We start from the raw sequence: 27998 nt of genomic DNA, 5'->3' as shown, positions 1-27998 counted from the left end.
TTTGCTGCGTTTTTGTGACAAATGTTGACAAAAACGCAGGAAGAATGAACATGCTGCACGCTACATGCGCACGCTGCTTTTTTTGCTGCTTTTTTGGCTGCAGTTTTGTCAGCAGAACTTTCTGACATTTGACTTCCCAGCAAAGTCTATGAGAAGTCAGATTTGCTGTGCGCACATTGCAGTTTATTTGTCAGCGTTTTTTTTTTGTCAAAAGTTTGTGACAAAAAAAATGCAGCATGTTCATTCTTCCTGCGTTTTTGTCAACATTTGTCACCCATTGAAATCAATGAGGGCATCAAAAACGCAGGAAAAATACATGCTATCAAAAGTGGTGCATTTTACCTGCCTTTTACCTGCGTTTTTGGTATCAAAAACGCAGGTGATTTGTCAGGAAGTGAGGTAACAGGCAAGTGGAAACCCCATTGTTCCATGCTAAATAGTGTAGGAGCAGTACTTTGGAGTGCAGCAGAAGACATGACCTGGTATCAACGTATGCAGATTAATGTAAGGAAGCTGATTGAATTGGTAAGTATATTTCCAAAATTTCCACTGATAGTCCCGTCCTCCACTTGTTCCCCAAAGTACCACTGTCCCCAGCGTGCACGCACAGGGGAGATGATGAGGAGGACGGGACTATCAGCGGCGGCAGCAGCGAGAGGGGAAAAATCAATGTTTTCAGCTGCCAATGTCCATCCCCCTCTTGCTGCCGCTGATAGTCCCGTCCTCCACGTGTTCCCCGAAGTACTGCTGTCCCCAGCATGCACGCACAGGGGAGATGATGTGGAGGACGTGACTATCAGCGGCGGCAGCAGCGAGAGGGGAAAGTCAATGTTTTCAGCTGCCAGAGCCACCAAATGAGGTGAGCTACGCTATCAGATGAGCTGTCACTGAGGTTACTCGCGGCCACCACTGGATTCAGCGGTGGCCGCGGGTAACCTCAGTGACATCATCAGCTGATCGCGCGGCTGTCTTAATTTGCTGCGTGGAGCTGACAGGAGCGGCGGAGTCTGCTGAGGCTCCGGTCACCTCCATGCAGCAGAGCTGGAAGCGACGCTTGACCATCTTGGATTACGCCGGACATGGAGGGCTTTGTCGGGCTTATTAAATGGGAGACTGAGGGAATTTGTTAGTGGTTTTTTATTTCTAATAAAGGATTTTTTCAAGTGTGTTTATTTACTGTAACTTACAGATTAATCATGGAAGGTATCTCGGGGAGACGCCTGACATGATTAATCTAGGACTTATTGGCAGCTATGGGCTGCCAATAACTCCTTATTACCCCGATTTGCCAACGCACCAGGGCAAATCGGGAAGAGCCGGGTACTGTCCCAGAACAGCCGCATCTAATGGATGCGGCCATTCTGGGCGGCTGCTGACTGATATTGTTAGGCTGGGGGGCTCCCCATAACGTGGAGCTCCCCATCCTGAGAATACCAGCCTTCAGCCGTATGGCTTTATCTGGCTGGCATTGAAATTGGGGGGGACCACACGCCGGTTTTTTAATTATTTATTTATTTCTATGCGCCATAGTGACACGCCCACCGGCTGCTGTGATTGGGTGCAGTGAGACACCTGTCACTCGGGGGGGGCGTGTCTCACTGCAACCAATCATAGGCGCCGGTGGGCGGGGGAAGCAGGGAAAATGTGATGGAATAATGAGCAGCCGGCATTTTCAAAAGAGGAGAAGCTGCCAGAGCAGTGTGACAACCATGCAGCGCCGCGCCCGTGATTGATGGGTATAAAGGAGGGAGGGAGGGAGAGACTGACCGACAGAGAGAGAGACCGACCGACAGAGAGACTATTTACACACAGTCTGGGCATGCCCAAAAACGAAACCAGCATATGATCCGGCGTCCATAGGCTATCATTATAAAACACCCCACCAGATCCGTATTTTTGCCGGGTACAAAAACGTTCCCCTCAACGTTCCATCCGGCCGCCGGACAAGCAAATTTTGCCGGATCAAGACAAGCATTATGGGCTTGTTTGAACTGAAAAATACATGAAACAATTGTTGACAAAACTGCAGCCAAAAATGCACCAAAAAAGCACCTACATTTTTTGTGACATTTCCAGGCTCTCTCTGACAAGGTGCCATTTTGGCTGCAGTTTTGGCTGCAGTTTGTGAACACGAAAAAGAAGCAGCGTGTGCATGTAGCCTTAGTAGCCATGCGCACGCTGCATCTTTTTGTGTTCACAAACTGCAGCCAAAACTGCACCGTGTCAGAGAGAGCCTGGAAATGTCACAAAAAACGCATGTAATTTTAGGTGCGTTTTTGCTTCGTTTTCGGTGCGTTTTTGCTGCGTTTTTCACACCCTGCGTTTTTGCTGCGTTTTTGTGACAAATGTTGACAAAAACGCAGGAAGAATGAACATGCTGCATTTTATTTGTCACAAACCTTTGACAAATAAAACGCTGACAAATAAACTGCAACGTGAGCATGACAAATCTGACTTCTCATAGACTTTGCTGGGAAGTCAAATGTCAGAAAGTTCTGACAACAAAACTGCAGCCAAAAAAGCAGGAAAAAAAGCAGCGTGCGCATGTAGCCTTAGATGTTCTTTTTCAGAATTGTGAGTAATGCTGTTCCTTTATTATTCCTCCTGGAAATTGAAGAATTGATTGCAGACTAGATTCTACCATTCCCCTTTCTCCAGTTGGCATTCTAGAGACACTGGGAGTGGTCATATCAAACTGTCAATTTTCTTTATATATTGGATGCTGCTAGGAGGGACAGGTTAGGCTATGTGCGCACGTTGCGTACAGTCACTGCAGAAATTTCTGCAGCGATCTGAAGAGCACATGTGCGCTTTAAATCGCTGCAGAAATGTCCGTAGTGAAAAAAAAAAGCCGATTCCATGCGCTCTGCCAGCAGCTCCTGCCATGGATAGAGCAGGAGCTGCTGGCAAAGCGCACGGAAGAAGTGACCTGTCACTTCTTAGGCTATGTGCGCACGTTGCGTACAAGCCCTGCAGAAATTTCTGCAGCGATCTGAAGAGCACATGTGCGCTTTAGATCGCTGCAGAAATGTCCGTAGTGAGCGCCGATTCCATGCGCTCTGCCTGCAGCTCCTGCCATAGACAGAGCAGGAGCTGCCGGCAAAGCGCAGGAAAGAAGTGACATGTCACTTCTTTTTGCGCAGCGCTTCGGCAGTAGCCGAAGCGCTGCGCTCTTAGACGCCACGTGCGCACGGCCCCTGCACAATCTCCATAGACTGTGCAGGGGCCGCAGGACGCATGCAGTTACGCTGCGCTACAAAGCGCAGCGTAACTGCATGTTTTTACGCAACGTGCGCACATAGCCTTAGAACGCGCGCTCCGGGCAGCAGCAGAAGCGCTGCGCTCTAATACGCCACATGCGCACGTCTCCTGCACAATCTCCATAGATTGTGCAGGGGGCGCAGGACGCATGCAGTTACGCTGCGCTGCAGAGCGCAGCGTAACTGCATGAATTACGCACACGTGCGCACATAGCCTTATTGCTATTCCCAGGGAAGCAAAATATTGAACTTGTTGGAATCCACCATGCAAACGAAGTTAGGCAGAACACGCCTGCTCAGATCCAGACATACAACCTAAGAAATTGCTGCTCTTTTGAAAGCCTTCCTTTAAAGGGAACCTGTCACCACTTTTTTGGCGTATAATAAGCTGCGGCCACCACCACCAGTCTCTTATATGCATTCTAACATGCTATATATAAGAGCCCAGGCCAGGGGTATAACATAAAAAACACTTTATAATACTTACCGAACGGTTGCTCTGAAGTGGAATAGGGCCTTATGGGCGTCTCCGTTGTCCGGTGCCGTCTCTTTCGGCCATCTTCGTCCTCTTTCTGAAGCCTGGGTGCATGGCGCGGTCACGTCATACACACTCGCCGGTACTGTGCAGGCGCACTACAATACTTTGATCTGCCCTGCTCGGGACCTGAATACCGGCGAGTATGGATGATGTCGGATCCGTCATGCACCGCGGCTAGAGAAGAAGGAGCACAAAGATGGACAAAAGAGGCGGCGCCGGCGAACGGAGACGCCCATATGGTCTACCGCGTGACCGTTCGGTAAGTATTATAAAGTGTTTTTTTATGTTCTCACAGCGGCCTGGGCTCTTACATACAGCATGTTAGAATGCTGTATATAAGAGCCCGGTGGTGGTGGCCGCAGCTTATAGGCCAAAAAAGTGATGTCAGGTTCCCTTTAATACTGGTTTAGCACTCAATACTTTGCAATAGTTGGAAAATGGACATTAAATATGTGACGTAATATAATCAATTAAATGTTGTGTTTTTGTCTTTCACCCTAGAGCTCCAATGGACCAGTCAAGAAATCAATGCGGGAGAAAGCAGTAGAGCGCAGAAATGTGAATAAGGAGCACAACAGTAACTTCAAAGCCGGATACATTCCCATTGATGAAGATCGTCTGCATAAAACCGGCCTGAGGGGCAGAAAGGGCAACTTGGCCATTTGTGTGATTGTCCTCCTGTTTATCTTGGCTGTCATTAATTTAATTGTAAGTACACAAACTCTGAAAGGTTTTGCGTCATCAGCTGTTACAGAAAATCCAGTCCTATGCAGCACTCCACCCATGTGTGTAGGAGAGCCATCAAGAGACATATGTGTCTAAGGAGCGTATGTTACCAACAGAGTTAATCCTATAACAAGTGTTATAGCCAATAAGAGAGAACTCGAGTGGTGTCTGGTATTATCCAAAGCTGCAGCGTTCTGCCCAACATGTCGTAACGCAGACCCTAGAGGCGATCCATGGGCAGCATCTACATATAATGGGGTCTGTCAGGTTCTGTCCATGTCTGGGGAAAATACTACTGCATGTAGCAGTATTTATCCCAATGTAAGTGTGAACATAGATCTATGTTCACACCTACATTGCTAAGAGGTTTTCTTTGTCGCTCCATTGGGAGACCCAGACAATTGGGTGTATAGCTTCTGCCTCCGGAGGCCACACAAAGTATTACACTTTTAAAAAAGTGTAACCCCTCCCCTCTGCCTATACACCCTCCCGTGGATCACGGGCTCCTCAGTTTTATGCTTTGTGTGGAAGGAGGCACACATCCACTCATGCATTCTCATACATAGTTATGTCGGATGGAAGAAAAGAGGTCCCCAATGGGGTCCCCGGCATGTTCCCTTCTCACCCCACTAAGTCGGCGGTGTTGTTAAGGTTGAGGTATCCATTGCGGGTACGGAGGCTGGAGCCACATGCCGCCTCCTTCACCATCCCTTATGCGGCTCTGGGAGAAGTGGGATCCTATGCGGTCATCCATTTACTGGGACCGTGCTCCATCCGCAGCCCCTGGTGGAACCTGCCGTCCGGAGCTTATTCATCCCCAGGGACCGGGCCCTGCAACTTGAAGGTACTCTGTATCCTCATGTGGGGACTGTACAGGGGTCGCACCTTCCCCCGGAAGCCGCGGTGGTTCCGTCCGTTAGCTTTTCGGCGGACCTCCGCGCCGACCGTGCCTGCTTGTCGGCCGCGGCCTTAAATTTAGCCCCCGGCTTCGCCGCGGCCTAGTCCGAAAAATCCCGCCCCCGAGCCTGCCTGTCAGGGGTAAGGGCGGGATTGCCGACATGACGTCGGCCTTGAGGGCTGGAGCATCCTGCATGTCTCCCTCCCCCCTCATTGACCACTTGGGGACTCCAGATTCCCGCTTTCTGCTAGCGCCGCCCTCGGATCCACTCCCCCCCGAGAGCTCCGGCAGCCATTTTTAACATTCTGCTGGTGGATGCTATTCAGCAGCAAGGCTCTGCAGCTCCGGGGGATCCACGACAGGGAATCTGGAGGACACACTCCGCTAGTGAGCGGTTGGTAAGCCACACCGGTCACCCGGTGCTGGTCTCCCCTAAGGTGCCGGGATATATATATATATATATCTGTTAGGAAAGGCGGTATACCCTTTTCCCATATACCCTCAGTGGTCACTCTCCTAAGAGACATCAGCATGTCGTCCACAAGGAGCAAAGCTACTAAGGCACAGATTTTTTTCGCGGCCTGTACCTCTTGTGGGACTATGTTGCCTGCGGGATCCACCTACCCTCACTGTGAGCAATGCTCGACTCCTGCCTCGCTTGCTCAGCCGGAGCCTCGGGCACTTGTGGGCCCCTCGGCTCATGTAGATCCCCCTGCTCCCTCTGAGCAGTCTGCAGGGACAGAGTCACCGGCGTTGGCCTCTTTCGCTGAGAAACTCTCTCAGTCACTTTCTCAATCTATTGCTCAGTCTATGGACAAATGGTCATCTAAGCTGCTTGAGGCATTGCAGTCCAGACCGGGCTCTTCACAGGCCCCGGTCCCTGTTAGTTTGTCTCCTCCAGGTCCTTCTCGGTCCGCGCCGCAGCGCGCTCCCAGGATAGCCCCTAGGTCCCAGGCGGAGGACTCCTGCCCGGATCGCAGCCCCAGACCTGCTAAGCGGTCTCGCTGGGATTCTTCCCCGGCCTCCTCACGCTGCTCTGGATCCCAGTTTGAGGACTCTCAGGAAGACGAGGCGGACGTGGGAGCTCAGGGCTCTGACCCTGACTTCGCCCTTAACCTTGATACCCCTGAGGGGGACGCATTAGTAAATGATCTTATCTCGTCCATCAACCAGGTGCTGGATCTCTCACCACCACCTCCTCCTGCAGAGGAGTCAGCTTCTCAGCAGGAGAAACACCAGTTTCGATTCCCCAAACGTACGCGCGATACGTTTTTTGATCACTCTAACTTCAGGGACGCTGTCCAGAAGCCCGGAGCGGTCCCGGACAAGCGCTTTGCTAAACGGCACACTGACACGCGTTATCCCTTTCCAGCTGAAGTCGTGAAGGGCTGGGCACACTCTCCCAAGGTGGATCCTCCAGTCTCTAGATTGGCTGCTAGGTCAGTTGTGTCGGTTGCCGATGGCTCATCCCTGAAGGATGCCACTGACAGACAGATAGAGCTCTTGGTGAAGTCTATTTATGAGGCCACGGGCGCGTCTTTTGCCCCGGCCTTTGCGGCTGTGTGGGCTCTCCAAGCAATCTCAGCATGTCTGACTGAGATTAATGCTGTCACGCGGAATTCTGCTCCGCATGTGTCTTCCTTGACCTCTCAGGCATCAGCATTTTCGCCCAATCCTCTTCGTCCAACCGGCCGGAGAAAGGCCAGAGGAACTCCTATGCGTGGCGGTCTAAGTCACGCCCCCAAAAGGCCGCAGGAGGCACTGCCTCCAAGACGGCCTCCTCATGACTCTCGGCCTCATCTAGCCACATCCTCGGTCGGTGGCAGGCTCTCCCGCTTTGGAGACGCCTGGTGGCCACACGTTCAAGACCGATGGGTGAGAGACATTCTGTCTCATGGTTACAGGATAGAGTTCAGCTCTCGACCTACGGCTCGTTTTTTCAGAACCTCTCCACCCCCCGCACAGGCCGATGCACTTTTTCAGGCAGTGGACGCTCTAAAGATGGAAGGAGTTGTGATTCCCGTTCCCCTTCAGGAACGTGGTCGCGGATTTTACTCCAACTTGTTTGTGGTGCCAAAAAAGGACGGGTCATTCCGTCCCGTTCTGGACCTCAAGCTGCTCAACAGACATGTGAGAACCAGACTGTTTCGGATGGAATCTATCCGCTCGGTCATCGCCTCGATGTCACAAGGAGACTTCCTAGCATCGATCGACATCAAGGATGCGTATCTCCATGTGCCGATCGCACCCGAACATCAACGTTTCCTGCGTTTCGCCATCGGGGACGAACACCTCCAGTTCGTCGCATTGCCCTTCGGCCTGGCGACAGCCCCACGGGTCTTCACCAAAGTCATGGCATCCGTCGTGGCAGTCCTGCACTTTCAGGGCCACTCGGTGATCCCATACTTGGACGATCTCCTAGTCAGGGCCCCTTCTCGGGTGGCGTGTCAACGAAGTCTTACCGTCACTCTGGCGACTCTCCAGCAGTTCGGGTGGATCATCAATTTCCCGAAATCCAAGTTGACGCCGACACAATCACTGACTTACCTCGGGATGGAGTTTCATACCCAGCCAGTGTTAGTCAAGCTCCCGCGGGACAAACAGCTTGCTCTGCAGGCGGGGGTGCAGTCACTTCTTCGGAGTCAGTCACACCCCTTAAGGCGCCTCATGCACTTCCTGGGGAAGATGGTTGCAGCTATGGAGGCAGTGCCGTTCGCGCAATTCCATCTACGGCCACTCCAATGGGACATTCTTCGCAAATGGGACAAGAGTTCGGCTTCCCTCGACAAGAACATCTCTCTTTCACTTGCAGCCAAAACATCACTTCAGTGGTGGCTCCTACCCACATCTCTGTCTCGGGGAAAATCCTTCCTCCCTCCAACCTGGGCCGTGGTCACCACGGACGCGAGCCTGTCAGGTTGGGGAGCGGTTTTTCTCCACCACAGGGCTCAAGGAACCTGGACTCCAATAGAATCGTCCCTTCAGATCAATATTCTGGAGATAAGGGCAGTATATCTAGCCCTATTGGCTTTCCATCGGTGGCTGGAGGGCAGGCAGATCCGAATCCAGTCGGACAACGCCACTGCCGTCGCCTACATCAACCACCAAGGCGGCACTCGCAGTCGTCAAGCCTTCCAGGAAGTCGGGCGGATTCTGCAGTGGGTGGAAGTCACAGGCTCCACCATCTCCGCAGTTCACATCCCGGGTGTGGAAAACTGGGAAGCAGATTTTCTCAGTCGTCAGGGCATGGACGCGGGGGAATGGTCTCTTCACCCAGACGTGTTTCGAGAGATTTGTCGCCGCTGGGGAACGCCGGACGTCGATCTCATGGCGTCACGACACAACAACAAGGTCCCGGCCTTCATGGCACGGTCTTAGGATCACAGAGCTCTGGCAGCGGACGCTCTGGTCCAGGATTGGTCGCAGTTTCGACTGCCATATGTGTTTCCCCCTCTGGCGATGCTGCCCAGAGTACTACGCAAGATCCGGTCCGACTGCCGTCGCGCCATTCTCGTCGCTCCAGACTGGCCGAGGCGGTCGTGGTATCCGGATCTGTGGCATCTCACGGTGGGTCAACCGTGGGCGCTTCCAGACCACCCAGACTTGCTGTCACAAGGGCCGTTTTTCCACCTGAATTCTGTGGCCCTCAACCTGACTGTGTGGCCATTGAGTCCTGGCTCCTAGCGTCTTCAGGGTTATCTCAGGATGTCATTGCCACCATGAGACAAGCCAGGAAGCCAACGTCCGCCAAAATCTATTACAGGTCTTGGCAAATCTTCTTATCCTGGTGCTCTGATAACGGTTTTCCTCCATGGCCGTTTGCTTTACCCACATTTCTTTCATTCCTACAATCTGGAATGGACAAGGGTTTGTCCCTCGGCTCTCTCAAGGGCCAAGTGTCGGCGCTCTCCGTGTTTTTTCAAAAGCGTCTAGCCAGGCTTCCGCAGGTCCGCACGTTCCTGCAGGGGGTTTGCCACATGGTCCCACCTTACAAACGTCCGTTGGAACCTTGGGATCTTAACAGGGTTCTGACGGCTCTTCAAAAGCCGCCTTTTGAGCCGCTGCGAGATGTCTCTCTCTCCTGTCTTTCTCAGAAGGTGGCCTTCCTGGTGGCAGTCACATCACTTCGGAGAGTGTCTGAGCTTGCAGCGCTGTCATGCAAAGCCCCCTTCCTGGTTTTCCACCAGGATAAGGTGGTTCTGCGTCCTGTCCCGGACTTTCTCCCTAAGGTGGTATCCCCTTTTCATCTAAATCAGGATATCTCCTTGCCTTCCTTTTGCCCTAATCCAATTCACCAGTGTGAAAAGGATTTGCACTCTTTGGATCTAGTGAGAGCACTCCGGTTCTACGTGTCTCGCACGGCGCCCCTGCGCCGTTCAGATGCGCTCTTTGTCCTTGTCGCTGGCCAGCATAAGGGCTCTCAGGCCTCCAAGTCAACCTTGGCTCGGTGGATCAAGGAACCGATTCTCGAGGCCTACCGTTCTTCTGGGCTTCCACTTCCTTCAGGGTTGAAAGCCCATTCTACCAGAGCCGTAGGTGCGTCCTGGGCTTTGCGGCACCGGGCGACGGCTCAGCAGGTGTGTCAGGCAGCTACGTGGTCTAGTCTGCACACTTTCACGAAGCACTATCAAGTGCATGCCTATGCTTCGGCAGACGCCAGTCTAGGTAGGCGAGTCCTCCAGGCGGCGGTTGCCCACCTGTAAGAGGGGGCCGTTTTTCGGCTCCTTTTCTTGAGGTATTCTTTTACCCACCCAGGGACTGCTCTTGGACGTCCCAATTGTCTGGGTCTCCCAATGGAGCGACAAAGAAAAAGGGAATTTTGTTTACTTACCGTAAATTCCTTTTCTTCTAGCTCCTATTGGGAGACCCAGCACCCGCCCCTGTGCCCTTCGGGCTGGTTGTTCTTTTGTGTACACATGTTGTTGATGTTGATTTGTTCTTATGGTTCATGGTTTTCAGTTCTCCGAATATCCTTCGGATTGAATTTACCCTAGACCAATTTATAAGTTTTCTCCTTCCTGCTTTTGCACCAAAACTGAGGAGCCCGTGATGCACGGGAGGGTGTATAGCAGAGGGGAGGGGTTACACTTTTTTAAAAGTGTAATACTTTGTGTGGCCTCCGGAGGCAGAAGCTATACACCCAATTGTCTGGGTCTCCCAATAGGAGCTAGAAGAAAAGGAATTTACGGTAAGTAAACAAAATTCCCTTTTTTTTTTTATTGCCAGAACAACCTCTCATCTTTTTTTACACATAAGGTATCTGACCAATTTCTGTCCCATCAGGCCAATATCAAGATTAATGGGAATGTTTGGGGGTTTTTTTTAGTTTATGAAAGGTTTTTAAGCCCTTACTGCAAAATGTTGTAAAGTCATGTCAGCGCTGTGTGTCTTTTTATTGAGAGGACTTCGCATCCAGAGCTGAGCTCCAGTCACTGCTATTAACCTTCTAAATGTCGCTGTCAATCTCTAACCGGCTCCCATCGGTCCCCAAAAATGGGCATTAATGCGTTACCATTGTAACTGTGAGCCTTCTGAAGACCCCATCACTGCAATCTTGGTAATCCAGTGAAGCTCAGCCAACAGCTGAGCTTCATAGGGGACGGAGATTTTCATTATACTGTAGCATTGCAGTATTTATAGTGTAAGCGATTGGATGAGCGCTGGTTCAGGTTCCATAAGAGGACTAAAAAATAAGGAAGGAAAAAATACAAAAAATACAAAAAAGTTTTAAACATATCAAAAACTTAAATCTAAATATTTGAATAAAAAAAAAACACTGTAGACCTTTATCGCCGCGTCTGTAAAAGTCCAGGTTATCAAAACAATAAAAAAATAAAATTAATGATCCCATATGGTAAAAAAATCAGAAAGGTAGAATTGGGATTTTTAATCAACACCCCTTCTTTTTAAAAAAAACAAAACAAAAACCCCACAAAAAACCCAAAAGGTTTTATTTCCTACAAGTTAGTATCAATACAAGTGTCTGCTCAGGGTTTAAAAAGTAAGTCCTCACACAGCTGTAAAATGTTACAGGTCTTGCAAAATGGCGACACAACCCAAATTAGATTTTTATTTTTTTTTTTGTTTCTTCATACAAACTTTAAAAAAAAAAAATCAGGTCTGCAGATGTCAAAGGAGGAGAAAAATAAAAAAATGTTATGGCTCTTTGAAGAATGGAAGAAAAACAAAAGTGCAAAAAATGAAAAATCTCCTGGTTCTTTGGGGGTTAAGATTTATTTATTTATTTTGTATTATCTTTTTTCTCATGATCTTTTTCTGCTGCTATAGGGGGCAGCCATGTGTATTTGCCTCTGTGTAATGTATCAGTGCACAACGCAAATGCAACACACACACACACACAGCATTTTAGGGTAGTGACGGTCTCTGACCCGATCTCCTATGCTGTGGCCGTATCTGCTTTGCACTTTGTACGCTCCCAGTTCACAGCTGTAGGGGAAGCCGGGTGCCACGCTTTTCAGTCTCCTGGCAATTTGCATAAGATTACATTAGTAGAAACAATTGTGGCAGCTTTCGACATTACAGGTCTTGGCCGGCGCACAATTGTTCGTAGGAGAAGGGCTGTGACAGTTTACATCGAGCAGCTAAAAGGAGAAGGGCCGTGGCGGTGAATATCATCATTGCACCGTGACCACCTCCTCCTCGCTGCTCAGAGGCTCCAGCTCAGCCGCAGCCATTCTCCTCTGTGCCTCGCTTTACACCAGCAATTCCAGGAAGATGCTGGTCACACGGATGAATCACAATGCAGTCGCCAAGAAAATGGTGCCGGGCTGTGATTCTGAACGTTATACTTCCCCTCCTTTTTCAGACACCCATAAGGAGAGGGGAGCAGAGATGTCACATCAGCAGGAGCCCACTTTTGCAGCAATCATACTGCAATAAAAGAGATCTATTCACAGCACTCAAATAAGTCTTCATCCAAACTTTCCGACATACAGGATATATATTATGGGAGACAAGTGAAACGATTGTCGTACTGTTGCACACTTGTCTCCCGTAATCTTTATCCTGTTTCCACCTTATGAAAATACATTCCTGTTTATGTGGTGAGTATGCTGAATATATTTCTTTGTCGCTCCATTGGGAGACCCAGACAATTGGGTGTATAGCTTCTGCCTCCGGAGGCCACACAAAGTATTACACTTTAAAAAGTATAACCCCTCCCCTCTGCCTATACACCCTCCCGTGGATCACGGGCTCCTCAGTTTTATGCTTTGTGTGGAAGGAGGCACACATCCACTAATGCATTCTCAACTTAGTTATGTCGGTTGGAAGAAAAGAGGGCCCCCACGGGGCCCCCGGCATGTTCCCTTCTCACCCCAATACGTCGGCGGTGTTGTTAAGGTTGAAGTACCCATTGCGGGTACAGAGGCTGGAACCACATGCCGTCTCCTTCACCATCCCTTAAGCGGCTCTGGGAGAAGTGGGATCCTAAGCGGTCATCCATTTACTGGGACCGTGCTCCATCCGCAGCCCCTGTGGGAAATTGCCGGACCGGAGCCTCTTCAACCTCAGGGACAGGGCCCTGCAACTCAAAGGTACTCTGTGTCCCCATAGGGGACTGTGCAGGGAGCGCACCTTCTTCCCGGAAGCCGCGGCGGCTGCTGAATTCAGGAGGCCGGTGGACTTCTGCGCCGACCGTGTCTGCTTGTCGGGCGCGGTCTCAAATTTAGTCCCCGGCTTCATCGTGGCCTAGTCGCAAAAATCCCGCCCCCGGGCCTGCCTGTCAGGGGTAAGGGCGGGATTACCGACCTGATGTCGGATGTGAGGGCTGGAGCATCCTGCATGTTTCCTCCCCCCTCACTGATCACTGTGGGGACCACAGATTCCCGCACTTTGCTGGCGCCGCCCACGGCTCCACTCCTCCCCTGAGAGCTCCGGCAGCCATTTTTTGGCATTCTGCCGGTGGAGGATTCTCAGTGAACAGCTCTGCAGCTCCGGGGGATCCAAGGCAGGGAATCTGGAGGACACACTCCGCTCGTTAGCGGTCGGTAAGCCACACCGGTCACCCGGTGCTGGTCCCCCTAGGGTGCCGGATTAGATACGTATATATCTATATCTATCTGTTCGGTGGGCTGTATACCCCTTTCCCATATACCCTCAGTGATCACTCTCCTAGGAGACAACAGCATGTCGTCCACAAGGAGCAAAGCTGCTAAGGCACAGGGTTTTTTTGCGGCCTGTACCTCTTGTGGGGCTATGTTACCTGTGGGTTCCACCTACCCTCACTGTGAGCAATGCTCGACCCCTGTTTCGCTTGCTCAGCCAGAGCCTCGGACACTGGTGGGCCCCTCGGCTCATGTAGACCCCCTGCTCCCCCTGACCAGGCTGCAGGGACAGAGTTCGCCTCTTTTGCTGAGAAACTCTCTGAGTCACTTTCTCAATCCATTGCACAGTCTATGGACAAATGGTCTTCTAAGCTGCTAGAGGCTTTGCAGTCCAGACCGGACCCTTCACAGGCCCCGGCCCCTGTTGGCTCGTCGCCTCCAGGCCCCTCTCGGTCCGCGCCACAGCGCGCTCATAGGTTGGCCCCTCGGTCTCAGGCGGAAAACTCCTGCCCGGACCGTAGTCCTAGACCAGCTAAGCGGCCTCGCTGGGACTCTTCCCCGACTTCCTCTCGCTGCTCGGGATCCCAGCTTGAGGACTCTCTGGAGGACGAGGCGGACGTCGCAGCTCAGGGCTCTGACCCTGACGTCGCCCTTAACCTTGATACACCTGAGGGGGACGCCTTAGTAAATGATCTTATCTCGTCCATCAACCAGGTGTTAGATCTCTCTCCCCCGCCTCCTCCTGTAGAGCAGTCGGCGTCTCAGCAGGAGAAACACCAGTTTCGGTTCAACAAACGTACACGCAATATGTTTTTTGAGCACTCTAACTTCAGGGACGCTGCCCAGAAGCCCAGAGCGGTCCCGGACAAGCGCTTTACTAAGCGCCTCACTGACACGCGTTACCCCTTCCCATCTGAAGTCGTTAAGGGTTGGGCTCACTGTCCCAAGGTGGATCCTCCAGTCTCAAAATTGGCGGCTAGATCCGTGGTGTCGGTTGCAGATGGCTCATCGCTAAAAGATGCCACTGACAGACAGATTGAGCTCCTGGTGAAGTCCATCTATGAGGCCACGGGCGCGTCTTTTGCCCCGGCCTTTGCAGCCGTGTGGGCACTCCAAGCTATCTCGGCTTGTCTGACTGAGATTAATGCTGTCACACGTAATTCTGCTCCGCAAGTTGCGTCTTTGACCTCTCAGGCGTCAGCCTTTTCATCCTACGCCATGAACGCCGTCCTGGACTCTGCTAGCCGTACAGCTGTAGCATCCGCTAACTCTGTGGCAGTCCGCAGGGCCATGTGGCTGCGCGAATGGAAGGCAGATTCGGCTTCCAAGAGGTTCTTAACCGGTTTGCCGTTTTCTGGCGACCGTTTGTTTGGCGAACGATTGGATGAGATTATTAAGGAATCCAAAGGAAAGGATTCCTCCTTACCCCAGGCCAAACCTAAGAGACCTCAACAGAGAAAGGTTCAATCGAGATTTCGGTCCTTTCGTCCCTCCGCCAAGTCCCAATCCTCTTAGTCCAACAGGCCGGAGAAAGGCCAGAGGAACTCCTATGCGTGGCGATCCAAGTCTCGCCCACAAAAGGCCGCAGGAGGCACTGCCTCCAAGACGGCTTCCTCATGACTGTCGGCCTCCCCTGACCACATCCTCGGTCGGTGGCAGGCTCTCCCGTTTTGGCGACGCCTGATGGCCACATGTTCAAGACCGATGGGTGAGAGACATTCTGTCTCATGGTTACAGGATAGAGTTCAGCTCTCGTCCTGCGGCTCGCTTCTTCAGAACCTCTCCGCCCCCCGCTCAGGCCGACGCACTTTTTCAGGCAGTAGCCGCTCTAAAGATGGAAGGAGTTGTGATCCCCGTTCCCCTTCAGGAACGTGGTCGCGGATTTTACTCCAACTTGTTCGTGGTGCCAAAAAAGGACGGGTCATTCCGTCCCGTTCTGGACCTCAAGCTGCTCAACAGACATGTGAGAACCAGACGGTTCCAGATGGAATCTCTCCGCTCGGTCATCGCCTCAATGTCACAAGGAGACTTCCTAGCATCGATCGACATCAAGGATGCTTATCTCCATGTACCGATCGCACCCGAGCATCAACGTTTCCTGCGTTTCGCCATCGGGGATGAACACCTCCAGTTCGTGGCATTGCCTTTCGGCCTGGCGACAGCACCACGGGTTTTCACCAAAGTCATGGCATCCGTTGTGGCGGTCCTGCATTCTCAGGGCCACTCGGTGATTCCCTACTTGGACGATCTCCTAGTCAGGGCCCCGTCTCGGGTGGCCTGTCAACAAAGTCTATCTGTCGCTCTGGCGACTCTCCAGCGGTTCGGGTGGATCATCAACTTCCCGAAATCCAAGTTGACACCGACCCAATCACTGACGTACCTTGGGATGGAGTTTCATACCCAGCAAGCGTTAGTCAAGCTTCTGAGAGACAAACAGCTTTCTCTGCAGGCAGGGGTGCAATCCCTTCTTCGGAGTCAGTCACACCCCTTAAGGCGCCTCATGCACTTCCTGGGGAAGATGGTGGCAGCTATAGAGGCAGTCCCGTTCGCGCAATTCCATCTTCGGCCACTCCAATGGGACATTCTCCGCAAATGGGACAGGAGTTCGGCTTCCCTCGACAGGAACGTCTCTCTTTCCCTTGCAACCAAGACGTCACTTCAGTGGTGGCTCCTTCCCAACTCTCTGTCGCAGGGAAAATCCTTCCTACCCCCAACCTGGGCTGTGGTCACCACGGACGCGAGCCTGTCAGGGTGGGGAGCGGTTTTTCTCCACCACAGGGCTCAGGGAACCTGGACTCCGATAGAGTCATCCCTTCAGATCAATATTCTGGAGATAAGGGCAGTGTATCTAGCCCTATTGGCTTTTCATCGGTGGCTGGAGGGCAGGCAGATCCGTATCCAGTCGGACAACGCCACTGCCGTCGCATACATCAACCACCAAGGCGGCACTCGCAGTCGTCAAGCCTTCCAGGAAGTCCGACGGATTCTGCAGTGGGTGGAAGCCACAGCTTCCACCATCTCCGCAGTTCACATCCCGGGCGTAGAAAACTGGGAAGCAGATTTTCTCAGTCGTCAGGGCATGGACGCGGGGGAATGGTCTCTGCACCCAGACGTGTTTCGAGAGATCTGTCGCCGCTGGGGAACGCCGGACGTCGATCTCATGGCGTCACGGCACAACAACAAAGTCCCGGCATTCATGGCACGGTCTCAGGATCACAGAGCTCTGGCGGCGGACGCGTTAGTTCAGGATTGGTCGCAGTTTCGACTGCCTTATGTGTTTCCTCCTCTGGCGATGCTGCCCAGAGTGTTACGCAAGATCAGGTCCGACTGCCGTCGCGCCATTCTCGTCGCTCCAGACTGGCCGAGGAGGTCGTGGTACCCGGATCTGTGGCATCTCACGGTGGGTCAACCGTGGGCGCTTCCAGACCGCCCAGACTTGCCGTCACAAGGCCCGTTTTTCCATCTGAATTCTGTGGCCCTCAACCTGACTGTGTGGCCATTGAGTCCTGGCTCCTAGCGTCTTCAGGGTTATCTCAGGATGTCATTGCCACCATGAGACAGGCCAGGAAGCCTACGTCCGCCAAGATCTATTATAGGTTCTTGGCAAATCTTCCTATCCTGGTGCGCTAATAACGGTTTTACTCCATGGCCGTTTGCCTTACCCACTTTTCTTTCATTCCTTCAATCCGGAATGGACAAGGGTTTGTCACTTGGCTCTCTCAAGGGCCAAGTATCGGCGCTCTCCGTGTTTTTTCAAAAGCGCCTAGCCAGGCTTCCGCAGGTCCGCACGTTCCTGCAGTGAGTTTGCCACATAGTCCCACCTTACAAGCGGCCGCTGGAACCCTGGGATCTTAACAGGGTGCTAACGGCTCTTCAGAAACCACCTTTCGAGCCACTGCGGGATGTCTCTCTATCACGTCTTTCGCAGAAGGTGGCCTTCCTAGTGGCAATCACATCACTTCGGAGAGTGTCTGATCTGGCAGCGCTGTCATGCAAAGCCCCCTTCCTGGTGTTTCACCAGGATAAGGTGGTTCTGCGTCCGGTCCCGGAATTTCTCCCTAAGGTGGTATCCCCTTTTCATCTCAATCAGGATATCTCCTTGCCTTCATTTTGCCCTAATCCAATTCGCCAGTGTGAAAAGGATTTGCACTCTTTGGATCTTGTGAGAGCACTCCGGCTCTACGTGTCTCGCACGGCGCCCCTGCGTCGTTCAGATGCGCTCTTAGTCCTTGTCGCTGGCCAGCGTAAGGGCTCGCAGGCTTCCAAGTCAACCTTGGCTCGGTGGATCAAGGAACCGATTCTCGAAGCCTACCGTTCTTCTGGGCTTCCGCTTCCTTCAGGGCTGAAAGCCCATTCTACCAGAGCCGTGGGTGCGTCCTGGGCATTGCGGCACCGGGCTACGGCTCAGCAGGTGTGTCAGGCAGCTACCTGGTCTAGTCTGCACACTTTCACGAAGCACTATCAAGTGCATAGCTATGCTTCGGCAGACGCCAGTCTAGGTAGGAGAGTCCTTCAGGCGGCGGTTGCCCACCTGTAAGAGGGGGCCGTTTTTTCAGCTCTTTTTATTGAGGTATTCTTTTACCCACCCAGGGACTGCTCTTGGACGTCCCAATTGTCTGGGTCTCCCAATGGAGCGACAAAGAAGAAGGGAATTTTGTTTACTTACCGTAAATTCCTTTTCTTCTAGCTCCTATTGGGAGACCCAGCACCCGCCCCTGTTCCCTTCGGGCTGGTTGTTTTTTTGTGTACACATGTTGTTCATGTTGAATTGTTCTTTTGGTTCATGGTTTCAGTTCTCCGAACATCCTTCGGATTGCATTTACCCTAGACCAATTAATAAGTTTTCTCCTTCCTACTTTTGCACCAAAACTGAGGAGCCCGTGATCCACGGCAGGGTGTATAGGCAGAGGGGAGGGGTTACACTTTTTAAAGTGTAATACTTTGTGTGGCCTCCGGAGGCAGAAGCTATACACCCCATTGTCTGGGTCTCCCAATAGGAGCTAGAAGAAAAGGAATTTACGGTAAGTAAACAAAATTCCCTTCTTTGTTGCATCTTTCTTTTTTATACAAAGCACCACCCATTGTAATGATTGTAATGCGGATACCCGTGGGACGTAGACAGTTTAGTAGTGCCGACCTCATTCTCTTGTGGGTATTGCTAATTATCATTTCACTGCATTTCTAGACAAATCTAAGATGCTGCTCACTTTAGTGTCAAACAGTGGAAAATCCTGAAAAATTGGGCTTTGTGTTGAGCCATCATTTAGCGACTGTCTTCTCTAGAGGCAATCTTCTTTTAGGGTTAGTGTAATATGTTTATATGTTTTTCTAGATCACATTGGTAATATGGGTTGTCATCCGTATTGGACCTAGCGGCTGTGAAAGTATGGAATTTCATGACAGCGGATTACTACGGTTTAAACAAGTTTCTGACATGGGAATAATACATCCATTATACAAGAGCACCGTGGGAGGACGGCGCAGCGAAGATCTGGTGATCACGGGCAACAATCAGCCTGTAAGTTACATATATAGCCCTTATATTCTGGACCGTATAATTGTTCCTATTCTTCCAACCTCTTTAATCAGTTTAAAATGTGTGATTTTTAGACTTTACCTGGCGATATTACTAATGAACATTACTGCCTCTATTTAATGAAGCACATGCCTTGTTTATATATTCACTTTTACAGTGGAACCTCGCTTAACGAGTAACTCGGTTTGCGAGTATTTCGCTTAACGAGCAAAGCTTGCTGTAAGTTTGTAACTCTGTTTACGAGCAAGCTTTGCTGTACAAGCAAAATACTCACCTCACACGCTTCCGGTTCCGTACTTCAACCATGCTCTAACCCACTCTTGCAGTCCACACAAGCACGCACAAACACACACGAACACGCACGCATGCACACACACATTGTGATCACCTTACCATCCGTCCTATCGCCGGCTTCCTGGAACTTACATGCATCGGGTAACCATCACGACCGATGCCGGACTTTCCGCTCCCAGCACGCTGAAGTCAAAGGCAGGAGCAGATTGCCTCTGATTGGCCAGCGCGCTGCCTTTAAGTAGCGGCTTACAGGGGAAGTTCCTCCCTCGTCGCGATGCTTGCCGATACACATTCTGTAGCGGCGAACTACAAGAGTCATGAGGCCGATGATGGGATGGAAGGTACACATATTATGATCACCTTACCTTCCGTTACATCGCCGGCCTCCTGGTTCTTGTAGTTTGCCACTACAGGATGTGTATCCGGTAAACATTGCGACCAGGGAGGAACTTCGGCTGTCAGCCGCTACTGAAAGGCTGTGCGCTGACCAATCAGAGGCAAGCGGCTCCTGCCTTTGACGTCAGCGCGCTGGGAGCAGAAGGTCCGGCATCGGTCGCTATGGTTACCCGATACACATCCTGTACCAGCGAACTGCAAGTTCCAGGCGGCCGGCGAGGGAACAGAAGGTAAGGGGTGTGTGTGTGTGTGTGTGTGTGTGTGTGTGTGTGTGTGTGTGTGTGTGTGTGCACGCGCGTTTGCGTGTGTTTGTGCGTGTGTGGAATGGCACAATAGGGGATCAGGATAGGACATTTAACAAGTTGTGGAAGGAATTGTCTGCATTGCAATGAATTCATATCTGAAATCTTGCTTTACTGAACAAGTAACTTGGTTTACAAGCACAGTCCCAGAAAGGATTGTTCTCGTTAACCAGGGTTCCACTGTATTTGCAGTTTGCATATATTGTGTTTTCTTTGTCGCTCCATTGGGAGACCCAGACAATTGGGTGTATAGCTTCTGCCTCCGGAGGCCACACAAAGTATTACACTCAAAAGTGTAACCCCTCCCCTCTGCCTATACACCCTCCCGTGCATCACGGGCTCCTCAGTTTTATGCTTTGTGTGGAAGGAGGCACACATCCACTCACACATCTCCATTTTAGTCAGCAGCAGCTGCTGATTGTATCGGTTGGAAGAAAAGAGGGCCCCCACGGGGTTCCCGGCATGCTCCCTTCTCACCCCACTAAGTCGGCGGTGCTGTTAAGGTTGAGGTACCCATTGTGGGTACGACGGCCGGAGCCTCATGCCGTGTTTCCTTCTCCATCCCTGCGGGCTCTGGTAGAAGTGGGATCCGAAGCGGTCATCCAGGTTCTGGGACCAGGCTCCCTCCGCAGCCCCTGAGGGAATCTGCTGGACAGGAGCTTATCTATCTTCAGGGACAGGGCCCTGCATCCACGAGGTACTCTGTGTCCCCATGGGGACTGTGTATGGAGCGCCTGGTGTCCGGACGCCGCATCTGACTGCTGAATTGTGAAGACCGGGGACTACCGCGCCGACCGCGCCTGCTTGTCAGCCGCGGTATTAAATTTAGTCCCCGGCTTCATCGCGGCCTAGTGGCAAAACTCCCGCCCCCGGGCCTGTCTATCAGAGATAGGGGCGGGACAGCCGACCTGACGTCGGATGTGAGGGCAGGGGCATCCTGTATGCTCCCTCCCCCCTCACTGATCACTGTGGGGACCCCAGATTCCCGCACTTTTCCTAACGCCGCCCATGGCTTCACTCCTCCCCTGAGAGCTCCGGCAGCCATCTTTAAGACATTCTGCCGGTGGAGAATCACAGAGAACAGCTCTGGGAGACCAGGCAGGGAATCTGGAGCACACACACCCCGCTTGTAGCGGTCGGTAAGCCTGCACCGGTCACTCGGTGTTGGTCCCCTTGGGTGCCGGTATAGATACGTATATATATATATATATACTTATTCTGTTCGGCTGGGCTGTATACCCTTTTTTCTATATACCCTCAGTGATCACGCTCCTAGGACACACACAGCATGTCGTCCACAAGGAGCAAGGGCACTAAAGCACAGGGCTTTTTTGCGACATGTACCTCTTGTAGGGCCATGCTACCTGCGGGTTCCACCTACCCTCACTGTGAGCAATGCTCGACCCCTGTTACGCTTGCTCAGCCGGAGCCTCGGTCACTAGTGGGCCCCTCGGCTCAGGCAGACCCCCCTGCTTCCACTGTCCAGGTGGCAGCGACAGAGTTTGCAGTTTTTGCTGAAAAGCTCTCAGAGTCACTCTCACTATCCATGGCTCAGTCTATGGACAAATGGTCTGCCAAGTTGCTGGAAGCCCTGCAGTCCAGACCGGTCCTTACACAGGCCCCGGAACCTGATAGATCGGCGCCTCCAGGTCCCTCTCGGTACACCCCGGCCGGGGTGGACCCTAGGTCTCACGTGGAGGACTCCTCCACGGACCACAGTCCCAGACCAGCTAAGCGGGCTCGCTTGGAATCTTCCCCGACTTCCTCACGCTGCTCGGGTTCCCAGCTTGAGGACTCTCTGGAGGACGAGGCGGAGGTTGCAGCTCAGGGCTCGGACCCTGATGTTGCTCTCAATCTTGATACACCTGAAGGGGGACGCCTTAGTAAATGATCTTATCTCGTCCATCAATCAGGTGTTGGATCTATCTCCCCCGCCTCCACCTATAGAGGAGTTGGCCTCTCAGCAGGAGAAACACCAGTTTAGGTTTCCCAAACGTACACGGAGTGCATTTTTTGATCACTCTAACTTCAGAGATGCTGTCCAGAAGCCCAGAGCGGTTCCAGACAAGCGCTTTACTAAGCGCCTTACTGACACACGTTACCCCTTCCCCGCTGACGTAGTTAAGGGTTGGGCTCAATGTCCTAAGGTGGATCCCCCAGTCTCCAGATTGGCGGCTAGATCTGTAGTTTCGGTTGCAGATGGCTCATCACTAAAAGATGCCACTGACAGGCAGATAGAACTCCTGGTGAAATCCATCTATGAGGCCACGGGAGCGTCTTTTGCCCCGGCTTTTGCAGCCGTGTGGGCACTCCAAGCTATCTCAGCTTGTCTGGCTGAGATTAATGCGGTCACACGTACGTCTGCCCCGCAGGTTGCATCTTTAACCTCTCAGGCGTCGGCGTTTTCTTCCTACGCCATGAACGCAGTCCTAGACTCTGCTAGCCGTACAGCGGTGGCATCCGCTAATTCGGTTGCAGTCCGCAGGGCCATGTGGCTGCGCGAATGGAAAGCAGACTCGGCTTCCAAGAGGTTCTTAACCGGTTTGCCGTTTTCTGGCGAGAGATTGTTTGGCGAACGTTTGGATGAGATTATTAAGGAATCCAAGGGAAAGGACTCCTCCTTACCCCAGTCCAAACCTAAGAGACCTCAGCAACGAAAAATTCAATCGAGGTTTCGGTTCTTTCGTCCCTCCGCCAAGCCACAGTCCTCTTCGTCCAATAGACAGGACAAAGGCCAGAGGAACTCCTATGCGTGGCGATCTAAGTCACGCCCCCAAAAGACCGCCGGAGGCACTGCTTCCAAGGCGGCCTCCTCATGACTCACGGCATCCCCGAACCGCATCCTCGGTCGGTGGCAGGCTCTCCCGCTTTCGCGACGCCTGGTGGCCACATGTTCAAGACCGATGGGTGAGAGACATTCTGTCTCACGGTTACAGGATAGAGTTCAGCTCTCGTCCTCCGACTCGTTTCTTCAGAACCTCCCCGCCCCCCGCGCGAGCAGACGCACTTTTTCAGAGCAGTGGACGCTCTGAAAAAAGAAGGAGTCGTGACCCCCGTTCCCACTCAGGAACAGGGTCGTGGTGCCAAAGAAAGACGGATCATTCCGTCCCGTTCTGGACCTCAAATTGCTCAACAAACACGTGAGCACCAGACGATTCCGGATGGAATCTCTCCGCTCGGTCATCGCCTCGATGTCACAAGGAGACTTCCTCGCATCGATCGACATCAAGGATGCCTATCTCCATGTGCCGATCGCACCAGAACATCAACGCTTTTTGCGTTTTTCCATCGGGGACGAACACCTTCAGTTCGTGGCATTGCCCTTCGGCCTGGCGACAGCCCCACGGGTTTTCACCAAAGTCATGGCATCCGTTGTGGCGGTCCTGCATTCTCAGGGACACTCGGTGATTCCCTAATTAGACGATCTCCTAGTCAGGGCACCTTCTCGGACGGCGTGTCAACACAGCCTTTCCGTCGCTCTGGAGACCCTCCAGCAGTTCGGGTGGCTCATCAACTTCCCAAAATCCAAGTTGACACCGACCCAATCTCTGACCTATCTATGGATGGAGTTTCATACACAGTCAGCGGTAGTCAAGCTTCCACTAGACAAGCAGCTGTCACTGCAGGCAGGGGTGCAGACTCTGATTCAGACTCAGTCGCACCCCTTGAGACGCCTCATGCACTTCCTGGGGAAGATGGTGGCAGCGATGGAAGCAGTGCCCTTCGCGCAATTCCATCTGCGCCCGCTCCAGTGGGACATTCTCCACAAATGGGACAGGAGGTCGAGCTCTCTCGACAGGAACGTCTCTCTTTCCCTTGCAACAAAGACGTCTCTTCAGTGGTGGCTTCTTCCCACTTCTCTATCACAGGGAAAATCCTTCCTGCCCCCAACCTGGGCTGTGGTCACCACGGACGCGAGCCTGTCAGGGTGGGGAGCGGTGTTCCTCCATCACAGGGCTCAGGGAACCTGGACTCCGATAGAGTCTTCCCTGCAGATCAATGTCCTGGAGATAAGGGCAGTGTATCTGGCCCTATTGGCTTTCCAGCAGTTGCTGGAGGGCAGGCAGATCCGTATCCAGTCGGACAACGCCACTGCCATCGCATACATCAACCACCAAGGCGGCACGCGGAGTCGTCAAGCCTTCCAGGAAGTCCAGCGAATTCTGCAGTGGGTGGAAGCCACAGCATCCACCATCTCCGCAGTTCACATGCCGGGCGTAGAAAACTGGGAGGCAGATTTTCTCAGTCGTCAGGGCATGGATGCGGGGGAATGGTCCCTGCACCCAGAAGTGTTTCGAGAGATCTGTCGCCGCTGGGGAACGCCGGACGTCGATCTCATGGCGTCACGGCACAACAACAAGGTCCCGGCCTTCATGGCACGATCTCAAGATCACAGAGCTCTGGCGGCGGACGCATTAGTTCAGGATTGGTCGCAGTTTCAACTGCCTTATGTATTTCCTCCTCTGGCAATGCTGCCCAGAGTACTACGCAAGATCAGGTCCGACTGCCGTCGCGCCATTCTCGTCGCTCCAGACTGGCCGAGACGGTCATGGTACCCGGATCTGTGGCATCTCACGGTGGGTCAGCCGTGGGCGCTGCCAGACCGCCCAGACTTGCTGTCGCAAGGGCCGTTTTTCCATCTGAATTCTACGGCCCTCAACCTGACTGTGTGGCCATTGAGTCCTGGCTCCTAGCATCTTCAGGGTTGACTCAGGATGTCATTGCCACTATGAGACAGGCCAGGAAACCGACGTCCGCCAAGATCTATCACAGGACTTGGCGGATTTTCTTGTCCTGGTGTTCTGATAAAGGTTTTACTCCCTGGCCTTTTGCCTTACCCACTTTTCTTTCCTTCCTTCAATCCGGAATGGATAAGGGGTTGTCACTTAGTTCTCTCAAAGGGCAAGTATCGGCACTCTCAATATTCTTTCAAAAGCGCCTGGCCAAGCTTCCGCAGGTCCGCACGTTCCTGCAGGGAGTTTGCCACATAGTCCCACCTTACAAGCGTCCGCTGGAACCCTGGGACCTTAACAGGGTGCTAACGGCTCTTCAGAAACCGCCTTTTGAGCCGCTGCGGGATGTCTTTTTATCGCGTCTTTCGCAGAAAGTGGCATTTCTAGTAGCAGTTACTTCACTCCGTAGAGTGTCGGAGCTTGCAGCACTGTCATGCAAAGCCCCCTTCTTGGTTTTTCACCAGGATAAGGTGGTGCTCCGTCCTGTTCCGGAATTTCTCCCTAAGGTGGTATCGCCTTTTTCATCTCAATCAGGATATCACCTTACCTTCATTTTGCCCTAATCCAATTCACCGCTTTGAAAAGTATTTGCACTCATTAGATCTAGTGAGAGCACTCCGTTTCTACGTGTCTCGCACAGCGCCCCTGCGCCATTCAGATGCGCTTTTTGTCCTTGTGGCTGGTCAGCGTATGGGTTCGCAAGCTTCCAGGTCAACCTTGGCTCGGTGGATTAAGGAACCGATTCTTGAAGCCTACCGTTCTTCGGGGCTTCCGATTCCTTCGGGGCTGAAAGCCCATTCTACCAGAGCCGTGGGGGCGTCCTGGGCATTGCGGCACCAGGCAACGGCTCTACAAGTGTGTCAGGCAGCTACGTGGTCTAGTTTGCACACTTTCACGAAGCACTATCAAGTGCATACCTATGCTTCGGCAGATGCCAGTCTAGGTAGGAAAGTCCTTCAGGCGGCGGTGGCCCACCTGTAAGAGGGAGTCGTGTCGGCTCTTGTTATCGAGGTATTCTTTTACCCACCCAGGGACTGCTTTTGGACGTCCCAATTGTCTGGGTCTCCCAATGGAGCGACAAAGAAGAAGGGAATTTTGTTTACTTACCGTAAATTCCTTTTCTTCTAGCTCCTATTGGGAGACCCAGCACCCGCCCCTGTTCCCTTCGGGCTAGTTGTTCTTTTGTGTACACATGTTGTTCATGTTCAATTGTTTCATGGTTTTCAGTTCTCCGAACATCCTTCGGATTGAATTTACCTTAAACCAATTTATAAGTTTCCTCCTTCCTGCTTTTGCACCAAAACTGAGGAGCCCGTGATGCACGGGAGGGTGTATAGGCAGAGGGGAGGGGTTACACTTTTGAGTGTAATACTTTGTGTGGCCTCCGGAGGCAGTAGCTATACACCCAATTGTCTGGGTCTCCCAATTGGAGCTAGAAGAAAAGGAATTTACGGTAAGTAAACAAAATTCCCTTCTTTTCCAGTAATACGCAGATGTTCTCCAAAAATGGGTTTTTGGTAGAACTGAGCAAAAAGATCTGCATAACCGTGGTCCAGCAGCCACGCCGACAGTCTGAGGCTGTCAGATCAGAGCCCTTCGAACCTTGCCAGCATCCACAGTGCCTTTTTTTATTAGTAAAACTTATTATTGTGTGATTCACTCATGACTTTGTGCCGGGCATACTAGTAAGAAGAGGCATTAGAGATGCTGGACAGTAGGAGGAGATTTGCAGCGCTCTTTTCTGCTGGTCACAGACTAACAATGTGTCAGCTGAAAAACTTTTTACTTGAAGAGCTGCCAACATTTTAATTTGTATATCATAAACAAATAGAATAGAATATAGAATACATATGAAGCTTAACTTTGTAATGTATCTTATCATAAAACTATGCTTTTCTACTCCTGGATTGAGCTTTCAATTCACTGGTAAAATCTGTCTTCAGTGAATACAGATATTCCCATTACTGGGATCAGAGATGACAGTTGGTGCTCATAAGATTCTATAGGGAGGGGAGGAGCTTGAGGCTGACACATACATCCTGCTGCAAATTAGCATTACACTTTAAAGCACCATTCCAGCATTTTGATTGCTGGAGAGGTGCGTTAAATTTATGCCTCCTGTCATATTCTCACCTTCTGGTGGCTTCACTGTTTATCAATGTTGCTTCAGTTGTACGGTGCCATCTTGTTCCCATAATTTCTTACTGGCTGTAAGTCAGAAGTTACATCACAAGTTTCCAATACAAGTCTATGAGAGCCAGAACAATACTGTCTTGGAGTTGTATTCATTTGTGACCTACATTGCGCCGGCAGGTCACAAATCGGCAGAGACAGACCAGAGAAATGCCGAAAAAGATGAAGCCATTGGAAGGTGAGTAAAAGAAGGGGCAGGTGACTTAGATTTGAAGCACCATTCCAAAAAACGCTGGATCTGCAGTTGGGTGGGTGGGATTGTTTAGGGGACTGCGTTCCCTGGGGTTGTTGTACAATCTGTGTTTTTTTTGTGTTTTCTGATTATAATATTTCTTAAGTTGCTTATTTTTATGTGCTCTATTAATTTAAGAAATAAAAATTAAGGTGACGGTTACACTATATAACTCCATTTATTGGTCTTGTGTTACATATTCTTAATCTTGTGTTTAAAGGTGATTCTGCAACAGGGTTCGACGGTATTGAAAGTGGACAAGAACAAAACCTCCATCACCAGTGACATTGGCATGGAGTTTGTGGACCCTCGGACTCAGAACACTTTGTTCAGCACAGATTATGAGAAACATGAATTCCATTTACCAAAAGGAGTAAAAACACTGAATGTACAGAGAGCATCTACAGAAAGGGTAATATACATAATCATTGTATATCTACACTGCCTGAAAGGGAACCTGTCAGGTCCTCTGTGCCCCCAGAACCATGAGCAGTTCTGTGCATATATCTATATTTCCTAACTAATAGTATCTCCATCTAGTAGCATATATAAACAGAGCTTAAGAAAAAGTATTTCTAAAGTCCATTTATGATATGCAAAATAGGGCTTTGACTAGTCGAGTGGGTGTTAGTTCCCCAACTAGTCAGCCCACTGAGCATGTTATCACCCCCTGTGGACATGTTAACATACTTTAGAAAAGCCGCCATGTTTGCCAGCATTATACAAAGCCACACACACTCACAGCTTTGTTCCCCTCAGCAGTAAGCTTCTCTGACACTGGGTGTATGCACCCCGGCTTTAGAGCGGCTCACTACACATGGTCA

General features: G+C 51.5%; 1 protein-coding gene across 1 annotated transcript in view; it reads left to right on the top strand.

Moving 5' to 3' along the window:
* SGCB (sarcoglycan beta) overlaps positions 1-27998 on the top strand; it is a 46028-nt gene that overhangs the window by 10812 nt on the left and 7218 nt on the right. Inside the window, exons 2-4 of the mRNA XM_075347034.1 lie at positions 4300-4506; positions 18821-19006; positions 27395-27586. Coding sequence (XP_075203149.1) covers positions 4300-4506; positions 18821-19006; positions 27395-27586 — 585 coding nt within the window. The remainder of the gene's footprint in view (positions 1-4299; positions 4507-18820; positions 19007-27394; positions 27587-27998) is intronic.

This window comes from Anomaloglossus baeobatrachus, chromosome 1, assembly GCF_048569485.1.
Source record: "Anomaloglossus baeobatrachus isolate aAnoBae1 chromosome 1, aAnoBae1.hap1, whole genome shotgun sequence".
Lineage (NCBI taxonomy): Eukaryota > Metazoa > Chordata > Amphibia > Anura > Aromobatidae > Anomaloglossus > Anomaloglossus baeobatrachus.
Note: the sequence above shows the minus strand (reverse complement) of the source record. Positions and strands in the feature narration are given on the sequence as shown.